Below are 26,063 nucleotides of genomic sequence, written 5' to 3'. Positions count from 1 at the left end.
AGGAGAAATTTGACCTAACATATTACAAATACCTCATTTGCTTTAAGCAATTATTGTAATTTGTCACATTGATCCAGCCAACACAAACATGCGTTACATTTTGCATGCTAAAAAATTGTTCAAAAAGGCTTGAATAAATTGTTAATATTCTATAAGCTGCTAGTGAAATAGCTCTATGATTAGCTCTTCTCTTCACATGATTCAAACGCATTAGTGACACTACTAACTAATGACTTGCAAAATTTTTGTTAAAGGCACAGGTGCATTTTTATATGGCAGACCAGTTCTGAAGTCAATGGCGTTTCAGGGTTTGAAACTGAGAAGTTTTATTACATTGGTTTATGTAAAATTAGTGCTTGTTTTTTTTTTTTTAAATAACACTCCACATATAATCTTTAGTCCTGTTGTGGTTAGATTCAAGTTACTCCTGAAAAATCTCTTTTCCCAACAAGACTACTGAAGTACTCTTAATCCTGGCTGTATGAACAAGGCTGCAGCGTTAATTAACGACAGTGAACAGCTTTCTCGTCAGCACTGTGTCAATGGAGTGATAAACATGGGGTCCCATAGCTTGTGAAACCTTTTCTTAGTAGTTACCGGTCAAACCACACATGCTTACGCAGTAGCAAGGGTGTGCCCCTCCTGCGAGGGGAGGTTGGCACCTTTTGCGTACTTTGTACTCGTTTCACTAATTTGAACACAATTAAGTGGAGATGACCACATCACTATGGTCATAATGAAATCCCTCAGTGGGAGATCTCACGTAATGAGGAGAGCACACAATTTGTGACTCAAGGCCATTTAAAAGCGTCCACAGGTTTAACAGATTTAATAAAACTAAGATCATGAACGAGGCCTTCATAGTGACTGGGCGTGTGGAGGGAGGCTCACGTCTGGAGGGTCCGATGCTGCGCGGTGGCTCAGGGCGGCACAGGCCTGCCTGCGCCGGCGGGAGCGCCAGGGTTATAGCAGCGGGGCCCGGGCCCCTCCGCCGCTAGCCGCACAGCCCCGCCTGCCCGTCTGCCGAGACGTGCGGTCACCTCCCGCAGCCACGGCGGGACTTCACCCCGCGCGAAGCGGCAGCAGGTGAGCACGGCCGCCGCCGCTGCGGCGAAGGCCGCCACCCTCCGCGACAGGCCTGGGAACGCGTGCCCGAGCGCGGCGTGTGCCGTCTGCGGGGCCGCGCCGAGGGCGGTGTCGCGCAGGTGTCCCCGGCCGCGGCCCCTCCGGCGCTCGGCCCGGCGGCGGCGATAGGCGGGGGGGGGGGCCCGCGCTCGCGGCGGCAGCGACAGGCGGAGGCGGCTGCCGCGGCCGTGCCGAGCGGCGGCGCGCGGGGCCCGCCCAGCGGGGCGCGTCACGGCGCGGCGGCGGCGCGCGGCGGGGCGGGGGCGGCGCCGGCCGCAGTCGGCACGGGGCAGCGAGCGGCGCGCCGGCTGCGCGCAGCCCGCACACTGCCGGGGAGGGAGCGAGCACCATGTGCCGGCCAGCGCTCGCCCGGCTGCTGCTCCTCCAGCTGCTGTTGCTGAAGCTGCACCTCGGCAAAGGTGGGTCCGACGGCGGCCTGGCGCCTCTCCCTCGGCACCGGGGCGGCCGTGGTGGGCGGCAAGTGCGCGCCTCGCCTCTGCGCTCCCGGGGAGGGGGCGAGCGTCCTGCCTGCCCGGGCACCCAGGGGTGTGCGGCCGCGCGAGGGTGGGGAGCTGCGGAGGGCCGGCCACGCTCGGGGGTGCGACCTGCGGGGCCGGGTACGCTCTTCAGCGGGCGAATGCAACCCGACCGCTGGTGACAGGAGCTGCCACCTTTAATCCCTTTCTGAGGAGATTTGTGCCTCATCACAGCAGCGCTGCACCGTGTCTGCAAAGCAGATTTGCTCCTTCGTTCCCCCCGCCCTGAACTTGAGTTGGGTCAGTTCCCTTTTCCCGGGACGGCGCCCGTGCTCGTTACCCCGCCACCCTGTCCCCTGGTGTCTGTGCGTTTTGCCCCGGTAACGGACGCGCAGGAGGTCCCAGCATCGGTGCGCTTTGTAATTTTTCTTTGTCTTTTGCATTTCGGCTTTAACCGTCTTCTGTTCCCAGGCTCCTTCCCCCCCCCCCCCCCCGCCTTTAAAAGAACGCGGGGAAGCACGGGAACGGTCCCTTTCATCCCTGCACAAAGCAGCTTCGGGACGCGCCGCCGTCCTCTCGCGGAGGCGCGTCTCCCCCAGCCCCGCACCGAGCCGCTCTGCCCTGGCCAGCCCAGCCCCCACGCTCGGCCGGCGGCTCCCGGCGCCCTGCCCGGCTTGTGCGCGGCCGCGGCCGGGCGGAGAGGCGGCCCCGGGATGCCCCCGCCGTGGGAGTGCGCCTCGCTGACCCGTGCGCGGCCCCGTGTCTCGCAGGCGTCGTCAAGGAGTGCGAGGAGGACCAGTTCCAGTGCCGGAACGAGCGGTGCATCCCCGCCATCTGGAAATGCGACGAGGACGACGACTGCTCGGATAACAGCGACGAGGCGGATTGCCGTGAGTGTCCGTCCTCGGGTATGGTGGGGCGGGGAGGCGGGCGTGGGGGCCCTCCCCGCGCCTGGAAGGGCGCGCTTCCCAGCTGCGCTGCGCCTCTTTTTTTTATGAATGAATGAAGTCGCGCCGTCCCCGGCTCCGGCGCCGATTGGCTGCCGGGAGCAGCAGATCCGTGACGCGGTGGCCGGGCCCGCCGCGAGCTGCTCTCCGCGCCGCGGGGTAGCGGCCGCGCGCTGCTGGCCGCGGCCGGGCTGGCTCGGCCCGGGACACATGCGGGGTGGTGCGGCAGCGCGAGTCCGGCGGAAGCGCTCCCCTGCCCGGTCCCCTGCCCTCTCCTCTGCCCGCCGTGAGGTTCCTTCCTCGCCTCCAGCAACGTTTCTACTCAGAGCCTCTAAAGGGAGCGCGGAGTTGGGAGAGATGTTTAACCCCGGGGGAGTCCGTGCTCAGGGCCAGTGACAGGTGCTCCTGTGAAACGCTGCCTATTTGAAGCGTCCTCCAAGATGTGGGGTTGGTGTGAGTTTTGTGTTTGCAGTCATGCTGAGGAGAAGGGAGGTGAACACGCAGCACCGCTTGGCAGCGTCAGCCACATAACACTGACTGGCAGCGTCAGCCGCTTAACACTGACTGATTCCCTGGTAGTGAAAGGGAAGAGAGAGCAAGGAGATCTATACTTTCAGTCCTGAGAAAGTGGCAGTCTTGCCTTCTCCTGTGGTGTGGCCCTGGTGCATGTGAGTGGCACCCAGTAAATTCTGGGTATTTTGTAGGGTTGTGCTTTTATTACCTCTCTGTTATTTTGCTTGCAGCTTCTGACAGCCTAGGAGAATTTGTCTGAACCATGGAGTGTAAGAAGCATCTGTAAAAGAAGTTATGGACCCTAAGTCTTAAAGAGAAGTATCTTTAATTTGGGAGTTTTAAGTTGGAAAGATTGTAGCAAGTGCCACGCCTCTTGAATTCTCTCTGTAGGGTAACAGCCCTTGAATGTGCATCAAGTTATAATTCACTGAATGAACTCTTGAAAGTTCATAGACCCAGGGGTTGTGTCAAGAAAAGAAGAGTCACTGGTTATGTGTTTTTCAGTATGTGACTGTCCTCTTAACAGCTTCACTGATAAATCTGTGTCAGGTGATACTCAGAGGGAAATCTAAGTAGATTAGTTTAAGGAGAGCCGGGATTCCCAAACTCTTGTTCATGGGAAACGTCTTGATTTTATAACATGAAACATAAAATTTATTTCTGGTGCTTTTGTATTCAGAGGACTTGATAGGCTTTATATATGCCTAAGTTTATGATCTGGGGAGTTAGCAGCGTTACTTAATTCCGATATAGACATGGTTTGTGCAGGAATTATATTGGCACTAGTTAGAGACAATGTAGATTTATAATGTTTCAAATTTCAAAAGACTCAGGGAAGCCATGGCTGACTGAGAACTAGCCTGGACTCAAGTGTAGTCATAACTGGGCAAGTTTTTTCAGAAGCCTATGAATTCCCAGAGAGAGAGAAGTATTCTAGAACCCTCGTATTTAAAAGCCCCTCTGCAGCTCATGTACAAAGGCTTGGTGAGCTGCAGGTGACCTATGGGCTGTGCTTTGGGAGCTGCTTCTTTCAGAGGTTGGGATCATGGCTGGAGTAGCATCTCGAGGAACAGATTCTGCACCTCGCACTCCATGTTGAAGAGTAGGTTTGTGGCCTGAGCTTCTTGCCTAGCATGAGTGAGGGGGTCAGTATCTGGTCTGCTTTTTTATCTTTCCCTTTTCTTGTGATCCGCTCTCTAAGCACTGTGTCAGAAAAGAGAGTGTAAAACAACATCCTGCTGAATATCAGCTCTGTGTGAATTGTGCAGTGTTAGAATGGTTAGATGGGTAATTGCATCTGATTTAGTTTTATTTCAGAGGGTTTTTACAGTTGTTGGGTTTGAGGATGGTAAAAATACGATGGCTAGGTTGTGGTAGAATGGTGACTTTTGAGAGGCTAGGAAAAAGGATTTTTGGATGTGGAGACTTCAGGAAGAATTCTTTCTTTAATCTGAACTTGGCATTTATTATTGATTGGGGAGCATACTACAGAAATTACTCATAGATTGTTAATTTAGTTCATATATATATTGACTTTGCAGTTGCTTCTCCAAGCAGTCTGAAAGACATTTAAACTGCATTTTTCACACACATTTTTCTTGCTTATATTGTTCTGAACACTGTTTTATTTTAAAAATGCATACGGCTTTTCAGCATGTGTAATGTTTAGTTATACTCCCTGGGTGAAAGAATATGTTCCATGTGTTTTTGCTTCTAGATGTCACCTCTGTTATCATTGCTGTAATAAACATATTTATTTAAAAACTGTTCTATGAACATATGCGATAGAAGAAACTGTTCTGGGAAACTCAGCATGCTGGAGTGGTGATGGAGACGGAAAAGAATAGGCAGGTGGCTTGCTGGTAATGAGTACTGATATGGACCCTGGTAACCCCTGTAATTACTTGCTGATGCTTTTTTCCAGAGGTGATAACATATTTGTAATAGCTCATGGCTGGTTGTATATATCCTCCCTTGTTGAAGAGACAGGTTGGTCTTCATCTGTGTTAAGAATTGTTTTATGAAACAAGCTTGCCCTTGTGGTAGGCAGTCTGTATACACTGGAAGATTTTGTAACCAAGAGTATCTTAAATAGTTCTGGAAGGAGGTAATTTTTCTGGCAGTACTCCATGTGCTTCCTACTAGAAGCCATCTTTGTGCAAGACTGACATTGTTATGAGGTTGGTTTGTTTGTTTGTTTATCCCCACCCCCAAGCTTTGCTGGCATGATGTTGGCTTTTTTTTAAAGGAGTTTTAGACTCCTTTAAGGAGTTCTCCTTCAGGGAGAACGTCTCAGTAATCATTGGATATTGTCTCCTTGGAATTTGCTTTCCATTCGGTAATTCTTTTCTGTTGTGGTTGGTAGTTCAGGTTATCTGCCATAGGATTGATGTGAGAGTTAATATGGCAAACATAGGAACTGAAGCATGAAAAAGTAATGATCTCGGCTCTTACACAAGTCAGATTACTCAGTACTGATTTGTAAGGTGTGTTAAGTTTATCCTAGGTTGCTCAATAACCTTCTTATATATAATAGGGCCAAATTCTTTCAATTGACAAAAGAGGTTTTAATTGTGGGAAATTAATGAAATGAATGGACTCCAGATTGGTTTTCTTCTTCAAGAAAAAAAGAAAAAAAAGCTGTTGAACACATTTTCTTAACTTTAACTGATGTTCCTGATGAAGACAGAATTTACGAGCGCTCTGGCCACAAGGTTCACTTGTGATAGCAGACAGTAGAGACTAGGTGCGCGTTAGAGAAATGGGATTTGTCACTCACACTATTTGGATTATCCTGCATTGGTTGTTTTTGTAAGATGCCCACTACAATACAGACTAGACTGCGTATATCACTTTGGTTAAATTTAAATTATCTTTACGATTTTAGTATACTCCAAGAAGCATCTTTAAAGTTGAATCTTCATGCTTCTGGTCTTCCTCATTTGAGCAAGTATCCGTTCTGCATATGGTGCATATTTCATATCACATATTTTAATGTTAGCAAGTCCTTTCAGTAGTGTTGATGATTTAAAACAGTCAAAGGGCCACCAAAAAGAACAGATGACTCTCGCAGTATGAAGACAAAGTGCTGAAGATTTAGGGAAGAGCAGGAAAATAGGGATGGCAGAAAGTGCCTCACCTGTTGGGGAAAAGTAAAAAACCAACCAAATAGGTGTAGGTAGCAAGTAAGTATAAATATAGTTACTGCCTTACAAGAAATAAAAGGAAACAAATCCTAGTAGCAAAAGAACTGTAGCAAAGGAGGCTACCGGGAAGAGAGGAGACAGTGGTCATTTGTAGGCACGTGGCTTGTGAAGTGTTAACAAGAGAGAAGGAAGACATACTAATTTGTGTGCATGGTCGAAATATATAGAGCTGTATACAGATTGCTTAAATATGAAGATGCCTTTTTCCTATCATGTTTTCAGAAAGTTACGGCATTTTATGGGAAAGAAAAGAAAAAGGGAGTAGAGAAGTTCCTTTAAATGTTCTTGTGTATCTACTAAAAGGAAACTAAACTCCTAAGAGAAAAATAGTGAAAATTACAGTGTTTGGACTGCTGGGGAAGTCACGTCTGAAGATCTGGAATTAGATATCTTGAGTTTAAATCTGTATAAGACTATTGACTCTGCTCTATGCAAAATTATTTTCTTGAGCTCAATCCAGTTTGTGTAGGCCTGACAAGACAAAAACCCCGTTGCAATTTACAGCTTGCACTGTCATGACCTTCGCTATATGTGATCCACACAATGAGGACAGGGCTCCAGGGCAGTTTTGAACGTGATTTTTTAGAGACATTTTACTCCTTCCCTGTACAAGCAAGTTATGTTTTTTCCTCTCGGGAAACTCTGGAAAGTCAAGAATGAATTTTATAACCTATTTCAGAGAACGTTTGCAGATACACAGTCATCTTGGCATTTCCTTAGCGGTATAGCAGCAACATTATAAAACACCAAAGCTGTTTTTATAGTGGGAAAAATGTCCATTTTCTGAGGCACAATGTTTTGGCAAAGGATCACTCCTTGCTGAGATACTCAGAATGTGGGATGCCGGGTTTTCTTCTATGTCTCCCTCAGGATAGTGGATGCTGCAGGGCCAGGTCAGCCTTGGGGCCTGTGAGCTGTGTGCGCAGGTTGCCTGCCGCTGTGTGCCATGTCGCCCAGAATGGAAAATCCTAGAGAGCTGCTTTGGTGGGGGAGTGACTCTTGGAGACTTTTTGCCCAGTTTTGCAAGTTTCTTCTTGCTTGCCACTGCAGCTAGCGGAAAACAAGGAAGAACTTGCAAATTGCTGCCAGACACAATATATTTGACACAAAGTAAGAGCTCTTAGTTTGATGGTTCTGTTTGATAGGATTTTATTTTTCTGCTGCAAGTAGGGTTCACATCATCTTAACACAGACCTGAGAGTGAGTAAAAGAGACTGGAACACCTCTGCTTAAATGTTTCACCGTTCATTAATCCTTAAATTAAGAGTATAGTTGCAAAAAGCAAGCAGTAGCTTACCAGTTTCCTAAAGTGAAACACAAGCTGGAAAGCCACTTCAAGCTTTGTAATACCTGCCTGCAGGGCCACACAGACAAATGCAGAACTACTGTTTCTCTTTTAAAGCTCCATTTTCCATCTTTGTATTAGTATCCTTTCTGTGGTGTTGCTTTCTGGTGAGTACTGTTCAGAGGGATATTTTATACTGGGTGGGATTGAAGCTGCCTCAGGTATGAGATGCAGTCTGAAGGGAGTTACCATTTCAAAGACTGTTCCTACATGTCCAGAATTCAGGTTAAATAACATGGCATCAGGAAACTTCCCGCTGCCTCAACCCTTGCCTGGCCTTGGGGCTGCACTATGTGTCGGTATAGATGAGACACGCTTCCCTCGCTGTTGGGAGGAAGACAGAGTCCCGTTCTCTTGCTGGCTTTGTGCATAGAGCATCTGCAGGGAGTTTGATTCCTGCTGCCTGTGCAAAACCCCAGGAGGCAGCCTGATCGTCTCCTTGCTTTTCAGTTCAGATTTCACTAGAACTGGAATTTGGGATTAAAAATATATCAAAAACATATTTCAGAAGTAAAGTCTGGATCCTGTGAAGAGTTAAATATGGCCTGAGTGGCTCTGAAACACTGGAGTGTAATGGTGTGCCATGCTTGCAGGTTTTGGGACATGACGAAGCGAGGCAGCAGGCAGTCACAACAGCCGCATATATTCTGTAACTTCTTTTTGTCCTCCAGTAACTGTTCCTCCAGTTTTTCTTCATGTTCAGTGTTGAGACGGTATTCTCTGTGCTGAGTGATAGCCGCATGTTACTCTGGGGATGCCTGTGTGTCTTCGATATGTGCACATCACCATGTGGAGAGTTTTAGGTTTCCTTGACATATGCATGGTCATATGCTCTTGATGATGTCAGTGCTAGTTAACTGAGTTGCGTGGCCAGCTTGCATGCTCATCCCAAAACTGGAAGCACTAGGAACAGTAGTGCAGAGAGGCAGGGCTTGCTCGTTTGCTTGGCAGTGTGCCTGTTGCCTGCCTGTCCTGGTCTGTACTGTGTTCATCTGCAAACTAGGCTCAAAACCAAGTCACTGATCTCCTGCGTTCCACAGTGAATGATGTTATTTGCTTATCTTCCTTTTTTCATTATATTCTTGTAGTCTGTGCTGAGAAAACTATTTGCATATGTTTCGGGTTTAGGTTTCCTTCCCTGTGCTGCATCCTTTATGTAGAAAATCAAGCATTAAGTACATGTGGGAAACATGACCTTCTCCATTTCCCCATTTCCTGGCATATTTGCTTGAGGATTTTTATTATCTCTAGATACAAACTGCTTTCCAGGAGGTTATGTTTTTCTATCACTCCTGCTTATGGTCTGGGAATGAAAGAGAGTGCAAGCTGGAATAGGACCATTGAAGAGGCAGAAGAGAGAACTTGGGTGCATGGGATAGTCACTGGGGTCATTATGGCTACAGAGGGAAGAGAACTTCATTTTATGGAGTGCTGCTGTGCTAGAGCAAGAAAGCACACGGGTTGCTCTTACAGGAACAAGCTGATATCTGAAAAGCTTTTCTGAAGTCAAGGGGAATGGGAAGATTGAAAAGAATTATTAAGTTCAAGAAGGAAATTATGAAAGCGCAGTGAAAACCAACAGTGACTTGGTTTGTTTATCAAAGAGCTCAGAGCTCTTATTTCAGAGGATATAAACATAATATGCATTTTGAGCCAAGGTAGGCGTGCTTCATCCAGAGCTTGGATGTATAAAAAGATAAAAGTCAATGTAGACCAGTTCTCTTTTGTCTGCAGTGTTATAGGCCCAGGATTACCACAGGTTTGCGATGAGATTTCTTACTGGTTGCTGTTAGAGTAGGTGATATTTAGGATAATTTAATATTCGTGAGAAAATGTTTAGAGATTAATTCAGATGAACAAATTACAATTATGAGACTGGAGGAATCAAGTGTACTCTGTTGGTGAATGCATTTATCTGACACACCTAGACTAAGATTGTCAGTGCTAGAAATAATGAATTTTCTTGACTCCATTGTCCACTTAACGGACCATTAAACGCTCTGTAACACCTGAAAACGTCTGACAATTACTGACTCTCTTAGCTGTTTCTAATATAGACACCTAGTTTTTGTTTCTGCTAGCTTTTTTAGTTGCACCAGCTTTTTTAATTCACCAAGAAATTTACCATGTCTTTGGTGTGCCTCAGAGACTCTGGTGTTGTATTAGAGATGCGTTTGTGGTAGACTTGATTTGGTGTGAAGTTCTCTTGGTCCTTGTACTGTTGCTTTTCTTACGGTGTTTTCCTTTCTACAACTTTTCCCATTTATCTGCAGCTTTTCCCAGCTAATTTCAAAGATGTTCCCAAAGCGTTACTGTTCAGCTCTGCTTTTCTGTGTCGTTACATACCTTATAAAATACCACAAGATGTCAATTTTTCCTTCTTTGCTTTGCCCAGGAAAACAAATCAATAAGCGGAGATTGAGTGATGAGTATGAAGATTTGTGTTGCTGCTTGTTTTATTATGCAGTGGCACGTCCTTGGTAAAAAAGCAGACTGCCTGCTCCAGTGTGCTCTGCTTCCAGTGCAGACAGCTGGTTCTAGCCAAAGGGAAGCCTACACTATTGTACGGTGCATGTGTGAGAAGTGTTGAAAATGCCGAGTGTGGTATTTCTAACTCTGTATTTCCTGTTAAAATTATTAATATTTAGATAGCCACAAGGGAAGGGAAGGGGGTTCAAAGGCCCTGTGATAAAATTAATGCAGATTTTCTGCTCTGTGAAAAATTCTGGCTGAAAAACAAGAGATAGCAAACTGATTAGACTTTAAAAGTTACAATAATGCTGTAAGCTAGTTGAAAAATAAAACTAACTCATACAAACTAAAATATTTTCAAAAGCCAGATTTTAATCTAAGAGCGGGCTCAAGATTTTTAAAGTGGGAATGTGAGCTCCATCTCTGATAGTCTCTCAGGGTGAGATATATTCTGTATCTTGCCCTAATAATGATGCTTTGGTAGACCATGGTACTGTTCCTGGCAAGGACCATCACTTTTTCCCAGAGATGAGCCTGGTCTGGCAGCCCTATGCCTTCTTCCTCATGAAGAGGTGAATAAATGGTGTTACAGCTCTTCTGCAGGTGGGAGCTGGCCCTGAGTGACTTGTGGTTGTACAAGTAATCAGCAGCAGAGCCAAGAGCAGAAATGAGGTTTCCTACCTACCAGTCCAGTGCTCAATACATGCAACCATATTGCTTACTGCACAGGTACCTGTTGGATTAGTGGAAGTGTTTCAATTTCTCCTCCGCGTTTCCTGGCTTTTTTCAGCCTAAGCTAAGGCCGAGTGGTCAGTTTAACCTTGCAATTAATGCCAAGAGCAAGTGTTAGAAACTAGGAGAGAACAGGATTTATAGTTGGCTTAGAATAAGTCTAGTAGCCTTTGGGCTGCAGCCATGTAAAGTGAGCTTTATTGCCAGTTTTTTTCTCAGATATTCTGTTTCTGATACATTAATATTATTTTTGCACTATTAATATTTATTAAATGTGTGAGAGCATGTGTGGCACTGTACCAGGACCAGAGCAGTCAGGGACTCAGTTTCCATGGCAGCAGGAGCACAGTCCTGTACTTGCAGAACCCGAAGGGCTCTTTTTGGCAGCTGCTCTCTGTGCTGTGATTACTTTTTCTTTTTAAAGATAGATATCTAATTTAAAATCTAATTCTTTAGTTCTGCAGAATCTTGTCCATCCTGGGTGACAGTTTTGCCTGCTGTAAGTTTCTTTATCTTTTCTGGAGTTCTAGCTTGGTTTATGTGGCTTCTGTGGGTGTCATTTCTTTTACTTGCAAAACGCTGAAAGAGGGGAGAAAGTGTGTTTAAAATCCATTTGAATAGATGGAAATTTCCTCTTGATTTTGGTTAAATTTGAAATGTTACGTTGTTGTAGACTTCTCTCCTTTTCCAAGTACCCTATGGCATAGTCTTATCAATTTAGAAAAATAATTGTTGAAGAAACTAGTGTGTACAACTGACAGTAAACTCTTAACAGTACTTTTTTTGTCATTTAGATAACTGCTCCAATTCCAGGTTTTAACTTTGTTTTGTATTTTAACTGGCCTTGTTTCGTACTTTTTTCATGCTTCCTTCCTAGAGATGTAACGTGTAGTATGATGTACACGGAGGTGACATTTTACTTTGATTCAAAGAAATCAGCTTCATTTCAAAAGGTGAATTAAATTTGTCTTTTGATCCCAAGTCTTTGTTCAGCTTTGCATTACCCGGTAGAGGTTTTCTGTAGATCTTTGCTTTCCGTGTTTAAAGTTAATGCAATTAATTTCTTTGGTGGCTTTTCAGGCTTTTTCTATTTTTGTTGATCTAGATCAGTAAGGTTGTAGGTATCTTTCCAGATGTGTTGCATGGGTCTCCTATGATACCAGCTGCTTGGCTTGCTGATTTAGGAGTGATTCTGTATCAGTAAATCTTGCTGTATTTGATGGACCTATTCCGTCCAGATATGGTGCTACTCTGCATGATCCAGAGAATAGTTAAGAGCATAAAAATCAGCAATAGGACGAGTAGTGAATGTACTTGCACTGAGAATAAGAATTTCAGATGTAAACTTACAACTGTTTCTTGTAAGACTGAAGACTTCTCGTTCTGAATCACAATCACATCTATGCAGCTACTTATAAACAGAGAAAAATGCTCCAGTTTCTTTGGTAACAAATGTCAGTGTTGACTGATATAGGCCAAGAAATATACCTCCTGTCTCTGTAACTAAGTGGTTCTATTCTTGTTAGTGTGGTTGTGTTATGCTGATTACACATTTGTCATCCAGTGGCTGGTTAGCAGTGTAGCTTTCTATAAATCTTCACCATACAAGTGGACTAAATACTGTCTTATGGATGTGAAAGCTGATGCTTAAAGAAGATATCTTTTGCCCAAGGCTGTAGAGTGATTTAGCAACTCATTGTGAACATTAGTGACTCAGGAAGAATGTTCCCAATTTCTTGTTTTCTGGTCCATTATCGCATTGTTTTACACAGATAATCATGTTCCTTGGATTAAACAACAGCTCAAGGGCTTAGCCTTTGCCTTTGTCATATACAGTTTGTAAAATCTTCAGAAAAATCCCAGTTTTGAGATAACTCACTGTTTCAAAATTTTAGTGTTGGGTCAAGTGCAAGGAAATTTCAAATGGATCACTTCTTGTATTTAGTATCAAAGACATACAAAATACAGGCATTTGAGGGGCGCATGGTTATTTGTTTTGCTTTTTAAAATGGACTTCTTTCTTTTTGTTCATTCTAACATATCCTAAAGAATAATAAAGTGCAGCCTGTATACAGGCAGTCATCACTGCAGCCACGTCAGCTGGCCAAAATCCCAGTTTTGAGAGTGCACCCAATAGATTTTTTTAATTGCTAAGGAGTGTCCATTTCATGTGGGGACACTGTCTCTCCAGACCTCCTTTGCCTCCATGCCCACACCTTGCTGTTGCCTGAGCCCTAACTATTGAAGTAAATTATCACTAGTGCACTCTTGCCTCAGTGAACTATTTGTAACATATCCTTGACTGCCAAGAACCAAGATGATTAGGAAAGTTTAATTTGCTATTATATATTTTATTGCTGCCTTTCTCTTCCTTCTTCCTTTCTTGTGTAAAACAATAAAGATACAATTTAGATTGCACAACTCTAAGTTTGCGCAACAATATTCATTTCTGCTAGCTTGGTAAGTAGGGCTGCATCCTTACCTTGGTGGTAATAACAGGTAGCATTTAAATTAGCTGGGTACTGCTGGGTGATCCCATTGGGCTTGTACAATTTAGAAGGGGTAACCTATATGGGCACAGTTCCTTGGTGGATGATAAATAATGAGTTTCAGAGGGAAGCTCTGGAACAATCTCTGCCAGGATCACGCTGGTGTATTGAAATTGCACGTTTTACTTCAAGGAATTGCTCTTTGCTGGGGTGATTTCTGTTCCCCTTTATACAAAAGCTCTTTAACACAGAATTTTGTCCTATTTTTTATAAACTAATGTGTTACGTATGTTTGCCCAAGGTGCCAGTGCATGTTGATCCCTGAAGTTAAATAAGGATTAAGGAGCTGCATTGACAGGTGCTGAAAAGAATCACATGCGTCCAGTTCTTGACTGGAGGGACTCTGATCGTGGCATGGCACTTTAAAGAGTGTGCTTGAGGAGCAGGGGAGAAATCCTGGGGCCTGCGGTATAAATCCAGGCACGCTCTCCTTGAGGGAAATGATAAATAACGTAGTTAATTTTTCTTTATGGTTGTGGATGAGCACATGCCTGAGCAACGTGGAGCCTTTCCCAGGCTTGCACACAGCATCTCGTTGCCTTGCTAGAATCTTTTTCTTCAAGTCCTTTTGCATGAGTTTAGCCATTAATTCTCATGGCCCTGTTTTGCACAGTGCCTGTCCTCAACAGCAATGCACAAAGCCTTTGTTAACACCTTCTCTCGCTCAGGCACTGAAGGAGACTGCAAAGCTTGGCTGAGAGCAGCAGGCATTTCTTTATATTTGATTATGCATGCAGTCATGTGAATGCTGCCAGCCTTATTTTGTGCAAATACTTGTAGAAAGCGTAATAGCTCCTGCACAAATGCTGTATTTCAGCTGGCTGGAAGCTGCTAAGTTCACCCTGCCCAGATCTGTTTAGTTCATTTACAGTATTTTTAAACTTTGAGACTGAAATCCAGGTTGAGGCTGCCAGAGTGACAGTGCTGGAGAGACTGGAGCTGATGTGGAGCTTCACACCTGCCTACTGTTGACTCCAATTCAGTTCAGGGCAGTTGTGCACCAAATTATTGGGCATGCTGTGAAGTGTATTGGCAAATGATAACCCAGAAGATGTGTGTTCACAGAACAAAAGCTGTCGCCTGTCACTGAGCAGTTCTGATCCTCCAGCTTTCAAGGTCAGGACTGAGATACTCAGCACCATGGGAAATGTTGCATTCCTGCAGCAAGAGTCAGATTTATGCTGGGGTTTACAGGGTCTTCAGCTTACAGGGCTGTTGCCCTGGCAGCATCATCTCTGCCTGCTCAGCACACTGTAGGAGTGTTTCAAGAAAACTTGAAACCAAAATACCCTCTTAGGAGACTATTTGCTTTGCTTCTTTCTCCATGCAAGCTGGATAGCTCTCCGTGGGTTGTCCATGATAGTAAGGGTAGAGCAGTGATCTTTGTTATTAACAGGTTCCTTTTCTGTACTGTGTTGTGCAGGCTTCATTATCACATCACAGGGTTAATTTTAGAGTGCAAAGAAGATGCTTCTCTGGCAGTGAAAAGCACAGAGGGGGAGGAAGGCAGCCAAGTGCAGGACCTAATTTGCCTGTTCCTACAAGATTTTTTTTTTCTTACTGTGGGGGAGTGTGAGTTTGAATGTGGCATTAGAAACATACTCAATGACTGGTTTAGGGCAGAATATTGCTGTATCATTTTTGAATAGGGTTTTGTCCCTGCCACTTGTTTTTACTGAAGTCTTGTGGGGTTAAGTTTCTTGAGGGAAAGAACAAGCCTGATGAGGCCTAGAACAATAAACCGAAATTCCCTCAAGCTTTTCTTTAAGAATGATGGACATTTTTAGTGACCGTGGTACACCTGAAAGCTGGTGTCATCTCTCCTTGAGCTGGTTGGGGATGAATTTCCTGTAGACAGAGCTTTTTGGTGCATCAGCTTGACCTTTAACATAGAAAATGGGCATGCGTAAATGTCATTTTTCTACAGTAATCAGTTGGGATTATCCGTTACTGTGGTTTTTTTCCCTCTGCTTTTATAATAGCAGAGATTTTTGTAGCAGTTTGACATGTAAGAATGATGCAGGTTTCACTGTCTTACATTGGATAAATTCTTGTCAATAGATGGGAAGGAGAAGATTCATACCTGTGAGTACTGTGTGTGTGAGAGAAAATTATATATCTCATTGGCTATGAATTTGAAGATCGAGGATCTCAAGTCATTCTGAAGTGTTAGAAATCAAAATAATAAACTATGAGTATCTTGGGATTTGGGGAAGATATTTGCTGTGCGTTCTGCTCTAATTAATTGTGGCAATTGGTAGGATTTCCTTATTACTTTAATCTGTGGACAGCACCATTCCCTGATGTCAAAATTTGAAGAAAGAAAACATCTTCTCTGTGTGGTGACTCAGCCTGATCTCACTGCGGCAGAAGTCTCTGAGGAAACGCTGATCTGTTATTTCAGATTGCTGACTAACAGCTTGGCCCTGTAGCTTCATAGCATAGGCTTGACCTTCTCCCTCCTGGCGTAGCTCTGTTGAGACTGACATCTCTTAGCTGGAAAAACTGCAGTTATGGTCCCAGAAAGGCTGAAAGGAGACAGGTTTCTGTGGTCCCTGAGGTTTTGCTGAAAGAGCCCTGGTCGGCCTCATTGCACCTGCGGGGCTGTACCCATGTAGCCGTGCTGGCATGGGCTCCTCCAGTGTATGCAGGGCCACCATCTCCCATCCAGGCAGAGTTTCACCTTGGGTACGTTTTATCTCCTGAGGTGAGCCTTGTGAAATAGCAGTGAGGGGAGAAAAGTTGCCAAGGGAATATACTGGATAAAACATTGCATTTCTAAGTGATGTTTCAAGGGATCTTTTGTCCTCCACAGTAATAAACAGTCACAGTTGACAATGTGGAACCTTTCCAAACTCAAAAATCAATGGTTTCAGTCCTGTTTTGTTCACAAAAATGTTTTCTGCAGCAGTTTTCACTAGGGTATTACCCTGTTTTCTCTTAGCCTCCAGAAGTGCATGGAGCATCATCGTGGACCTACAAAAAATCAAGGTCCAATCCTGGTCCATGATGCATGCTTTGTAATAGTACAGATTGAAGTACTGCAGATCTGCAGTACTACAGACAGGAATAATGGTGTGCAGGTAGAAGGGCAGGCTTGCTGGGGAGATATCATGTTTGATGACTACTCCTTGACCACAGTCAAATTGTCAGTTCCCACCTACTTACGTGTAGAGTAGACTCGATGAGGGGAGCAGAATTTCTGGGCTTGGAGCACTGTTTTGTTCCAAGTGATGATTAACTTCTCTGTAATTCTGTCTTGGAAAAGAAAGTACAGTTTCATTCCGTTCCTGATCTCATGTATCCCCCAGCTACATCGTTGTGTGAGGACTTGCCATAGGCAAGCCATGAAAATAGAAACCATTCATATTTGATCGACTATTCATTCAGTCTGTATCCAGTACTTCTTTTGCCTGTGTTCTCCAGTGTCCTGCTGAAGGGAAGATAACCACAGGCATATCTTAGTTTGTGATATCCCTAGTTGAAGAATGATCTTGCTTTCAATTTGGAGACTGGAAAATTGCCCCCGTACCTGCTGGTAGGCTGCGTAGTCTGCCTTTACAGCTCTACTTGTTTGTGGAAGGGGCTAAGCTCGCTCCAACAGATGGTGTGTTATTCCTACAGTTAAAGCAGGTTCTTCGTGTGCTAAACTTCAGGTCTCTCTGCTTTTGGAGCAGAAAGACCCAGAGTTCTCAGGGGTAGTGTGTAGGCCTCAGCTTTAACACAGGAATGCTAAAAGAGCAGGAAATCATGAAGGTTGACATAGTATTTAAATTGTATTGGGATCCCACTTATGTCAGTCAAATCCTCACAGTTACAATCCTTTGACTTGCCGGTGCCTCTGGTGTTCACCCTGTCCTAGACAATGAACATTGCAGCAGCTAAGGTTTCTCCAGGCTTGGCCCACCATTTGCAGTCTTATCTGTCACAGCAGGAATGGACCCGAGGGAAATGAGCAGCATTTCTCAGTCCCACAAAGTGGTGGGCAGGCTATGCTGCTACCACTACTTGGGTTGAGTATCCCCAGTTGAAGCTCCTTGTCCTGCCTGACAGTCTTGTATCCTGGCCTGAATATGGCCTGGAAAGCCTCAATATTATTGCTTTAATCCACTTGCATCTGAAAAAAAACTTGAAGATCATGTTCTGTTTTAGATATTGTGCAATATATTCAACTGACAAAAAAACAAAACAAAAAAACCCCAACCATGAACCATTTGGAGAGGCAGTTTTTCTCCTGCTGAGCTGCAGGCTATTAGATTGCACAGCAGAACTCTTGGTGAGTTCAAAGTGAGTTTATTGTTGCTGTGTATTTAGTGAGTCACTCTAAACCTCTCTAATTCTGTTACGTCAGTACTGTAACTTATATCCTGCTTTTTCCGCACCCATTCCTCAGCTAATACTAATAGGATTTCCCTGTAATATATAGATACTGAAACACTTGCAGAATATTAGACTTTTAGTTTGACTGCAGAAAATGACCAGGAAGAATTGCCAAATATGAGTAGACATTCTATATTTCTATCCCTGATGTGTGCTTAAATATATGAACTTGATGGAGATTTGTCTTGATGAGCTTTTGCCAGGTTGGAGTTTTGTTCAAACAGCATTATGTCTGAGTAAGTGAGTTGGATAAACTGCCTTTGCATTTTCCAGCATGCTGTCTCTCCTCTAGATGAAGAGCAGGTAACCATGGTTCAGTCCTGCCAAATCTATTGTATTACAAAGGTTTTCTAGGAAGGTGGCTATAGAGTAAAATTGTACTGCTTTTGCAAGGATCCTTGCTCAGGAAGGCTTCATGCAGCCCCTCTGGGGACGATGTTCAGGTGCTGTGTTCTGGGAGAACATGGAGGTGAGAGCCAGGCCTGCTGAAGGGTGATCTGGGTGCTTTGGACAGCTATGTCTGCAGTTCTCCATGGGCAAGGTGCCTCCTTGTGCAGAGAGCTTGTAGCGAAAGCTTGCCTGACTGGGCTTAGACACTGGGAGACAAGGGAAGTCTAAAGAGAAATAAAATGTCACCAGGGCTGAGAATGAAACCCCTGTGCAAGGTCTGATGAGCCATCCGGAAACTCAGCCATGCCTGAACTTTGTGGTTTTAATAAATGGAGCGTGTGATGCCTGTTGAGAAAATATGCCCAATGTGGAGAACCCATAAAGGGCAGAATGAGGATGTGATGGGAAAGGCAGGCTGAAAGTTTGACAAAACATGTCCCTGTTTCAACAGGCTCTGTGGCAGGCTCTCCACTCCTTACCCGAAGAAACTGTGTAAACTTAACCTCAATTGTCATCAGAGGAAGTCCTCATCTGGAAATGACGAGCTGTTTGTGCTCAGGCCTGTTTGTTCCTTAGCCTCAGATTACTAACAATATTGTGATGGTGTGTGCTGCATCACGTTCTTTGGGAGTGGATAACTGCTTTCCAGCATCAAGTGATGCTAGTTTGATGCCAGCTGTCATGCTGTAAAGGTGAGTGACTTTACCCATCTCATGACCAAGTCTGATGATGTGACCACACAGTTACAGAACCGTGCCAAGCAGCAGATACACAACAGGAAAGCAGGAGACCTTTGCATTGATTTATTGTTGCTATTTCCCATGGAACTGGTTTGGAATACAGAAAACTATTACTGTCAATGCAGAGAACTGGAAGGGTGCAACTGCGTGTCAGTAAGGTGTTATTCTGCTGCAATAAGTAGCAATAGGAAAATAAAAATGCCTGCCTTACCCATTTGACTATTAGTGGGGCAGATAGGCCCCAAAAGTAATATTTAGGTTATTCAGTAAATGCCCTATTCTTTAAAATGAAAACAAGTCATCTCATTATAGCCATCAAGAGATGCAAGGTACTTAGCTCTATTAAAATGTGGGCTACTTATTCAGGCAGGGGCAGGGACTTGGTATAAAATACCCTTTTATTTTATATTGATGCCTTTCTAAGTTTGCATTGACAAGCTCCTTCAGTTCTCATTTTCCCAGTTTACCTACTTGTGAGATGGGGAAAAGGTTTGTCTTTATTTTTGTAAAATAGTGCAGTCGATAGATAGTCAAAAGACTGGAATAGGAGCTTGGTATTGCTATTTAGTTAAATGTTGTGCTTGCAAACAAAATCAGCAAATTGGCATTTGGTCAAGAGAAGCAGCTTTCAAGTTTAGAGGGACAGACTTCTGAATCCAGTAAGAATATTGAATGCAACCCAGATGGCATCCTGGAGGGAAGTTTTGTGGCATCAATTAGCTTGTAGGTGACCATGCTTCTAGCCAACTGTGAGTTATTTGGCAGCTTGCCACTTGACTCTTAGTGAAAATTCAAGAGCAATGAGATGAAACAGAGTTCCTGAGAGACAAAGAGAAAGATGTCTTCACTTGAGAAAAGAGATTTGTGGATACCGTTTCTTAAATGATTTAAGCTGTGTGCTCTTGTACAGCCACATATCTCAGCCTCATTTATATTCATTTCTTTGCCACATTTGTAGAAATAAACCAATTAAAAACTTCCCTCAACTTTTGCACGTAATTTGTTCTCAGGAAGGAAACTGCAAATAAAAGGGCCACCAATAGCCGGAGCAGTGTCCTTGAAGCTATTAGGAGGTGAGCTTAATTTAACATTTCCTTCTGGAAATTATGTTCTTACCTAGTTCTTATGACTTGTGTATGTCTACTGCAGGTTAAGACTAAATGAAGTTGTTGCACTCTGGACTCAAAAGGAGCTGCCAAATCCCTGAAAAACTGGCTGCATTGTAGTAGATTGTAGTACCACGGTTTCATATCATCCCATTTAGAACTGAGTCTAAAGAGCAGTAAGAGTAAACACCCATTGTGGGACAGCTATGGGAATGTGAAGTATCTGATGTTAGAATGAACTGGGATCAGTTTTTATTGACTTACAGAATGTGCATCAGCTTACAGAAATATTTCTGCCTGGCTTTCCTTTTTTTTAAAGTCCATTTTAAAGGGACTTAAAATCATCTCCATGTCTCAGGTGCTAACATTTCAGATGGCTTTTGCATCTGTGCAATGAGGGATAATTAGGTTTGTAGAGCAGATGTTCTGGAAGCCTGCACTGCAGTATGCCTGGCTGTTTCTGGCTGTAAAGATTTACTCCTGGGTGCACTTGTTTTCTTTTTATGTAGGAGAACAGCAAATTCCCTAGCAACCTTCTGTATCTGTTAAGGACTTCAACATCTCATCCCAGATTTAATCAGTAAATGCTTCACTAAGAGCTTTACAAAGCAACAGTTTTGTGCCCAAGCATTTATTTCAGCTGCTTAGTACTGAGTTTTTACTCTGCACTGAAATGTGTTGTGGCTTTTTCAAAATGAGCAGAAGTGTTTGCAAAGAAGTAATGATGGTGAGATTTTTCACTCCTTTCTCCTGCAGCATAAGAATTAAAAAAAACACCAAACAAACCCAAAACGCAACATCCCCCAGGGAAAGTAGAATTTTACCATTATCCCAGAATTGCATTCTGTTGTGTACTACCTTGTGCCTCACTGCCTGTTGGAGGAAGAAATGAGATTTTGTAAATAGCCAGATAGGAACAAGTATATGAATTGTGCATATGGATGTATGCTAAGAGTGACCTAGGACTAGCTTTATAAAATACAAAATGTTCTTCATGGCACTTTTTGGTCTGGAGACGTGGTTTTGCTCAGTTTTATCACATCAGACAAGGTTACATGCTTCTCGCAGTATAGCTATAATGAAAAAGGCAGTTTTGCTTTTGAAAAGCATTAAATGCAAAAAGCTATTAAATGGAGGTAGCCTTTTTTATTAAAAAGTTACATCTGACTTTTTACTGAACAGATAATATTATATGCAACTGTGCATGTAATAATTTCATCAGGTATGCCTGCTTTTCATAGACAAGGGCTTAGGCAGCTGATCTTCTGCCTTTCAAAGGCCAGCAATTTGCTTCTGTTCCAGAGGGGACAGGTCTTTTTCAAAAATGACTTTGCTAGGTCATTCCTTCTGGCATTAGTCCAATATAGCACACACATTTGTTTTTACAACTTCAAAAAGGTATGGTATGAGAAACAACAATAGCTTCAAGGAAGGACCTGGAGACACAGCACTAAAAAATAAAAGCTTTCAAAGCTTCACAGGAGCGCACGTATGGGGAAAAAATACTACACATTCAAAGCGATACAGTGGGAGATTTTTTTGGGGTATGCTTTCAAACGAGACTCAGAAATGGACACTAGTTTCTTTTTTCCATCTTACTGCTACTGAGTTGGGGTCAGTTACGTTGCAATTCTGAGCAAACTCACCTCTAGTTTGAAATCAGTGGAAATTGCAGGGATTTCCTTGATCTAGTTCTTGCGTTTCATAGTGACTACTGAAGAAAGAAACATGGGCCTGCACTCTCAGGCATTTTACAAGTAAAGCCAAAGCATAATGTTATTTTTAGATCTGATTTTTATTAGAATGCCTGCTGAAAGAGCTTTCTGTCTCTGCTTTGCATAAGAATGAACCTGGCAATCAGATCCTTATGTAAATAAAACTTGCAGCTCAATCAATATTTTGTTCTTTTCTTGGCATGTATAGAATAAAATCACAGAAGAGCTAGTTAATTTTCACAATTAATGCTGATCTTGCAACAACAGTCACAATTTTAAGAGTCACCTGAATTCTAAGTCTCTGCAAAATCCTGGTCAGAGAGGTTTTTTTCTTTCTCCAGAGGTCTCATTGTCATGGCACTCCTCTGTTCTGAGGATTTTAATTCTCATATCACTTTTGGCAGAATCTCATTTGAGAGTGCACATTTCTCCTCTAAATACCACAATAATTAGGAAGACATCCTGACAACTGAGTAATCTGAGTGACTTTCCTGTCACCCTCAATACAGGATGAATCCTCCTCGTGCCTGATGCACAGGAAGGTTCAATTCCTTCCTCTCAATTACTTCCAGTAGTTTATGCAGTGATCTATCAGCTGCTGCAAGAGAGAGAGGAAGCAGTAAGTATGGCAGAGGCTCACTATGCATATATAATTTCTGTTGCTGGCAAAGTTCAAAGTCTGTTTCAATTTTCCTGTGATTCTTTCCAAAGAATCCCTCCAAAATGTTCTAATATGTTGTCAGGGCTGTGCTCCAAGGATGCTGGATGAACTGTCAAAACCCAAAGTGCTACAGTGCTTCCCGTACACGATGGCAGCTGCTGCAAGGAGGAGAGGCAACAGCGCACTGCGAGTGCCCTGCCCCTTGCGCGAGCAACAGCAGGAAGATCTTGTAAGGGGTACTGCAGTATTTTAGTACCTGCTGGGACAGTTTATTTTCTTTTTATCTCTGAGGCAGAAAAGTCTCACCAAGCTGTAAGGCACTTACAGTTTGGAAACTCAGCTGCTGATTATCAGCACCTAGAGCTGAACTTTAAAACTGAGGCAGCTAAAGGTGTCTGAGGCTAACACAGTGATTTTGAAGGCATTGGGATGTTTCCAGATACAAGATCGTTAATCTTCAGAGTAGACAAGACCTTGATTTAACCTCTGGGCTCTCTACAGTGTCTGTTGTTGTGTTGATGTGTTATTGGTCAGTATAAGAAGTCCAACTTAATCCTCGGTCAGAATTTGAACTGCTGCTCCTGTGGGATCATCTGGTGTGGGTTTATGCAGGAGCTGTGAGGACATTAGTTTTTCCATTAACATGTGGCAAATGCTCGTGCTGTTCTCTCTCTCCCCAAGGCTTCTGGCATGGTACTGCATTCCTATCAAGTCATTGCTCGTAGACTCATGACTTTCCTATACACATGGGACATTTTAAATTTAGTTTTTCCATTTCATCATGGTGGGTACTACTTGGTGGTTTTGTTGAATGTCTAAGCTGCATTTTTTTAAAATGCTTTTCATATTTTGTAGAAATGACAAAAGAAGGACTCGCCTCCTGCCCTCTGGTCTAGTGGTGACTCAGCAACGGAGCAGGCTTACACTGCCAGAAATTCAGGTCAAGTGGTCCAGTGTGATTTGTGCTGGTAGTCCCAGGTGTAGAGAGACCAGAAAAGATAACGTGTGGCCTGAAGGACAGCTGTGTTCCTGTTCCCTGCTTAATTCTTATGTTTAAGATTGTTTGACCTTTGTGCTATCTTCACCTTTATGGCTGCAGGCAGAGTGGTGATAAAATCTGCTCTACAGACTTATTTTGGCAGCAGCAAAACCAGAGGAAAAATGTGGTTTTCTTTGCCTTTAAAATCCTCCTGCAGAAAGGGTGCAAGCATGGTCGCAGAACTTGGGGAAATAAAGAACTGTTGGGTGAGTTCAGACTCTGACCACTTTTCTCCCAAGCAGGAATAATATTTTTTTGGTCACTGCTTATGTTGACTTGAAATGAAACTGGGTTTTAAGTGTGAAATGTTTCACAGGCTGTTACTGAACCAGAGCTATCCCTTTTGGGTGTTTTCTTTAAGTCTTTGGGAGGATCCCCATCTTTCCAGTCCCAGTCGTATCACTCACATCAATGTTGCTTTTAGGATTTCTAATGGATTTCTCTTCCATTTGACTTTTGTATTTTGCAATAAATTATACAAACCTTTGATCTGGTGCCTCATCTGATTACCCATTCAGTGTTTTTTCTGAGATGAGCACCTGAAAAACACAACTAATCCATGAGGCCGCAGCTTGAATCCTGTGTTCAGTGTTGGGCCCCTCGCTACAAGAAGGATGTTGAGGTGCTGGAGCGTGTCCAGAGAAGGGCAACGAAGCTGGTGAGGGGTCTGGAGCACAAGTCTTATGAGGAGCGGCTGAGGGAACTGGGGTTGTTTAGTCTGGAGAAGAGGAGGCTGAGGGGAGACCTTATCGCTCTCTACAACTACCTGAAAGGGGGTTGTGGCGACGAGGGTGTTGGTCTCTTCTCCCAAGTAACCAGCGATAGGACGAGAGGAAATGGCCTCAAGTTGCACCAGGGGAGGTTTAGATTGGATATTAGGAAAAATTTCTTCACCGAGAGGGTGGTCAAGCATTGGAACAGGCTGCCCAGGGAGATGGTGGAGTCGCCATCTCTGGAAGTGTTCAAAAAACGTGTGGATGTGGCACTTCAAGATATGGTTTAGGGGACATGGTGGCGCTGGATCAATGGTTGGACTTGATGATCTTGAAGGTCCTTTCCAACCTAGTGATTCTGTGATTCTGTGACACTAATGCCACTAACAATGTCTAATGAGTGTTTTTTAAAGCATTCTCACAAGCAAATCCAAACCCAGCCTAGCAATGTTTCAGGCTACTGCTTGTTTTTTATTACTTTTAATATTTTTATTAAATTCTAAAATGTAATGTTTTAAAGTTTGGCCATAGACAATTATTGACATTTCTTTAGGTCTCTGAGCACCCTGACTAGAAGCATAAAATCTTTACGTCACGCATCAAAACAGAGTGAATCTTTTCCACTTCACAAAATTAAAGAAGAAATTGTCTGTTTGAGTTTTTGCTCTCATTGTAGGTTTCAAATTCAGTCCTGAATGTTCCACACTCAGTTTATAAGTCTCTCCCTATTTTTTCTTGGTTTGTTTGGTCATATTTTCTGATTGCTCATAGTTGTCAAGTTCAGTGACATTAGAGTTTTTCTTAATCAGGAGGCATTTATTAAAGAAAATTACAGTTAGAGATACAGAACAAGACCTTCCATAAGCACTCAGCTTAACAAAATCTGAGCCACATACTTCTGTCCTATGCATCTTGCCTGCATTTTCACCCTCCTAGCTCCCAGCAATCAGCCTGATTTCTGTGACCTACTCTCAAGAAAGCAGAAAAAGCCAGGGCTAGTCTGATTGGGTTGTCAGTGCACCTCTGACTGCCACCAAACAGGATGTGTGCAAAGGCTGAGATTTTCTTTCCTTCAGTGAGGATGCTAATTCAGAGCTCTCTCACACAGGCTGTTATTTTCTGAATCTTAATAAAGTTCCTATAAAGATAATAAACTTTGAGACCTACACTTTGTTTTCAGACTTGATTGAAATTTATCAGCTGGTTTGATTAGCAGATGTTAACAAGAGGTGTAACAGACAGAAAAACAGCATGATCACGTAATCATTGTGTCTTTTAAGATACCAGTCTACAAACAGACTAGACTTCCACTTACCTGGAGTTCCAGCTTTGTCTCTGCCAGTGGCAGGGGTAAGTTTTTTATATATATATAAAAATATATATATATATAAAAATATATATATAAAACACAGACATCTAGTGGCTGAATACCAAACTGCGAATTGAGGTGCCGCTGGCAGGTCCTAGCTCTGTGTGGATTCCATACAGGAAAGATACTTCCAAAATATGAGATCTGTCAATGCTGACCGCTCCAGAATAATAAAAAATGGGACCTGCTTCATAGGTGCCATTGGTTGCGCTCCACAGAGTGGGAATCAATGCAGAAATCCCATGTAATACCCATGAAGCTGGTAGATTGCCAGTGGGAGCAGATTTATTGCTTACGTTGTTGGTCTTGGTTACAGAGAAGTAAACAGGTAAGTTCAGGGTTTAAGGCCACTCTAAGAAATGCAGTTCAGGATCGGAGGAAGGCGAATAGTTTTTGGCATGGGGTATTAATTGGTTTACATGATGCTGCAGATCTGTTTGTTGTTCATCTTTCTGTAATCCACAGACTTTTTTCTTCCTCTGATTTGATTTCATATTATATTTTATCTTCATAATAGATACTTTTAATGTACATTTGGATGAAATTTTGCTTATCTCTGAAGTGCAGTTTTCCCATATTGGCTCA

At 43.5% G+C, this 26,063-nt stretch overlaps 1 protein-coding gene across 1 annotated transcript in view; it reads left to right on the top strand.

The window, feature by feature from the left end:
* Positions 1-1,014: 1,014 nt before the first annotated feature.
* Positions 1,015-26,063, top strand: part of LRP8 (LDL receptor related protein 8) — a gene marked incomplete at its 3' end in the record, with an annotated part of 193,161 nt that continues 168,112 nt past the window's right edge. Inside the window, exons 1-2 of the mRNA XM_082002685.1 lie at positions 1,015-1,544; positions 2,372-2,491. Coding sequence (XP_081858811.1) covers positions 1,475-1,544; positions 2,372-2,491 — 190 coding nt within the window. The 5' untranslated portion in view covers positions 1,015-1,474. The remainder of the gene's footprint in view (positions 1,545-2,371; positions 2,492-26,063) is intronic.

Source organism: Phaethon aethereus, assembly GCF_964289735.1.
Source record: "Phaethon aethereus genome assembly, chromosome: 8".
Taxonomy (NCBI): Eukaryota; Metazoa; Chordata; class Aves; order Phaethontiformes; family Phaethontidae; genus Phaethon; species Phaethon aethereus.
This window is presented reverse-complemented; position numbering and strand designations above follow the sequence as displayed.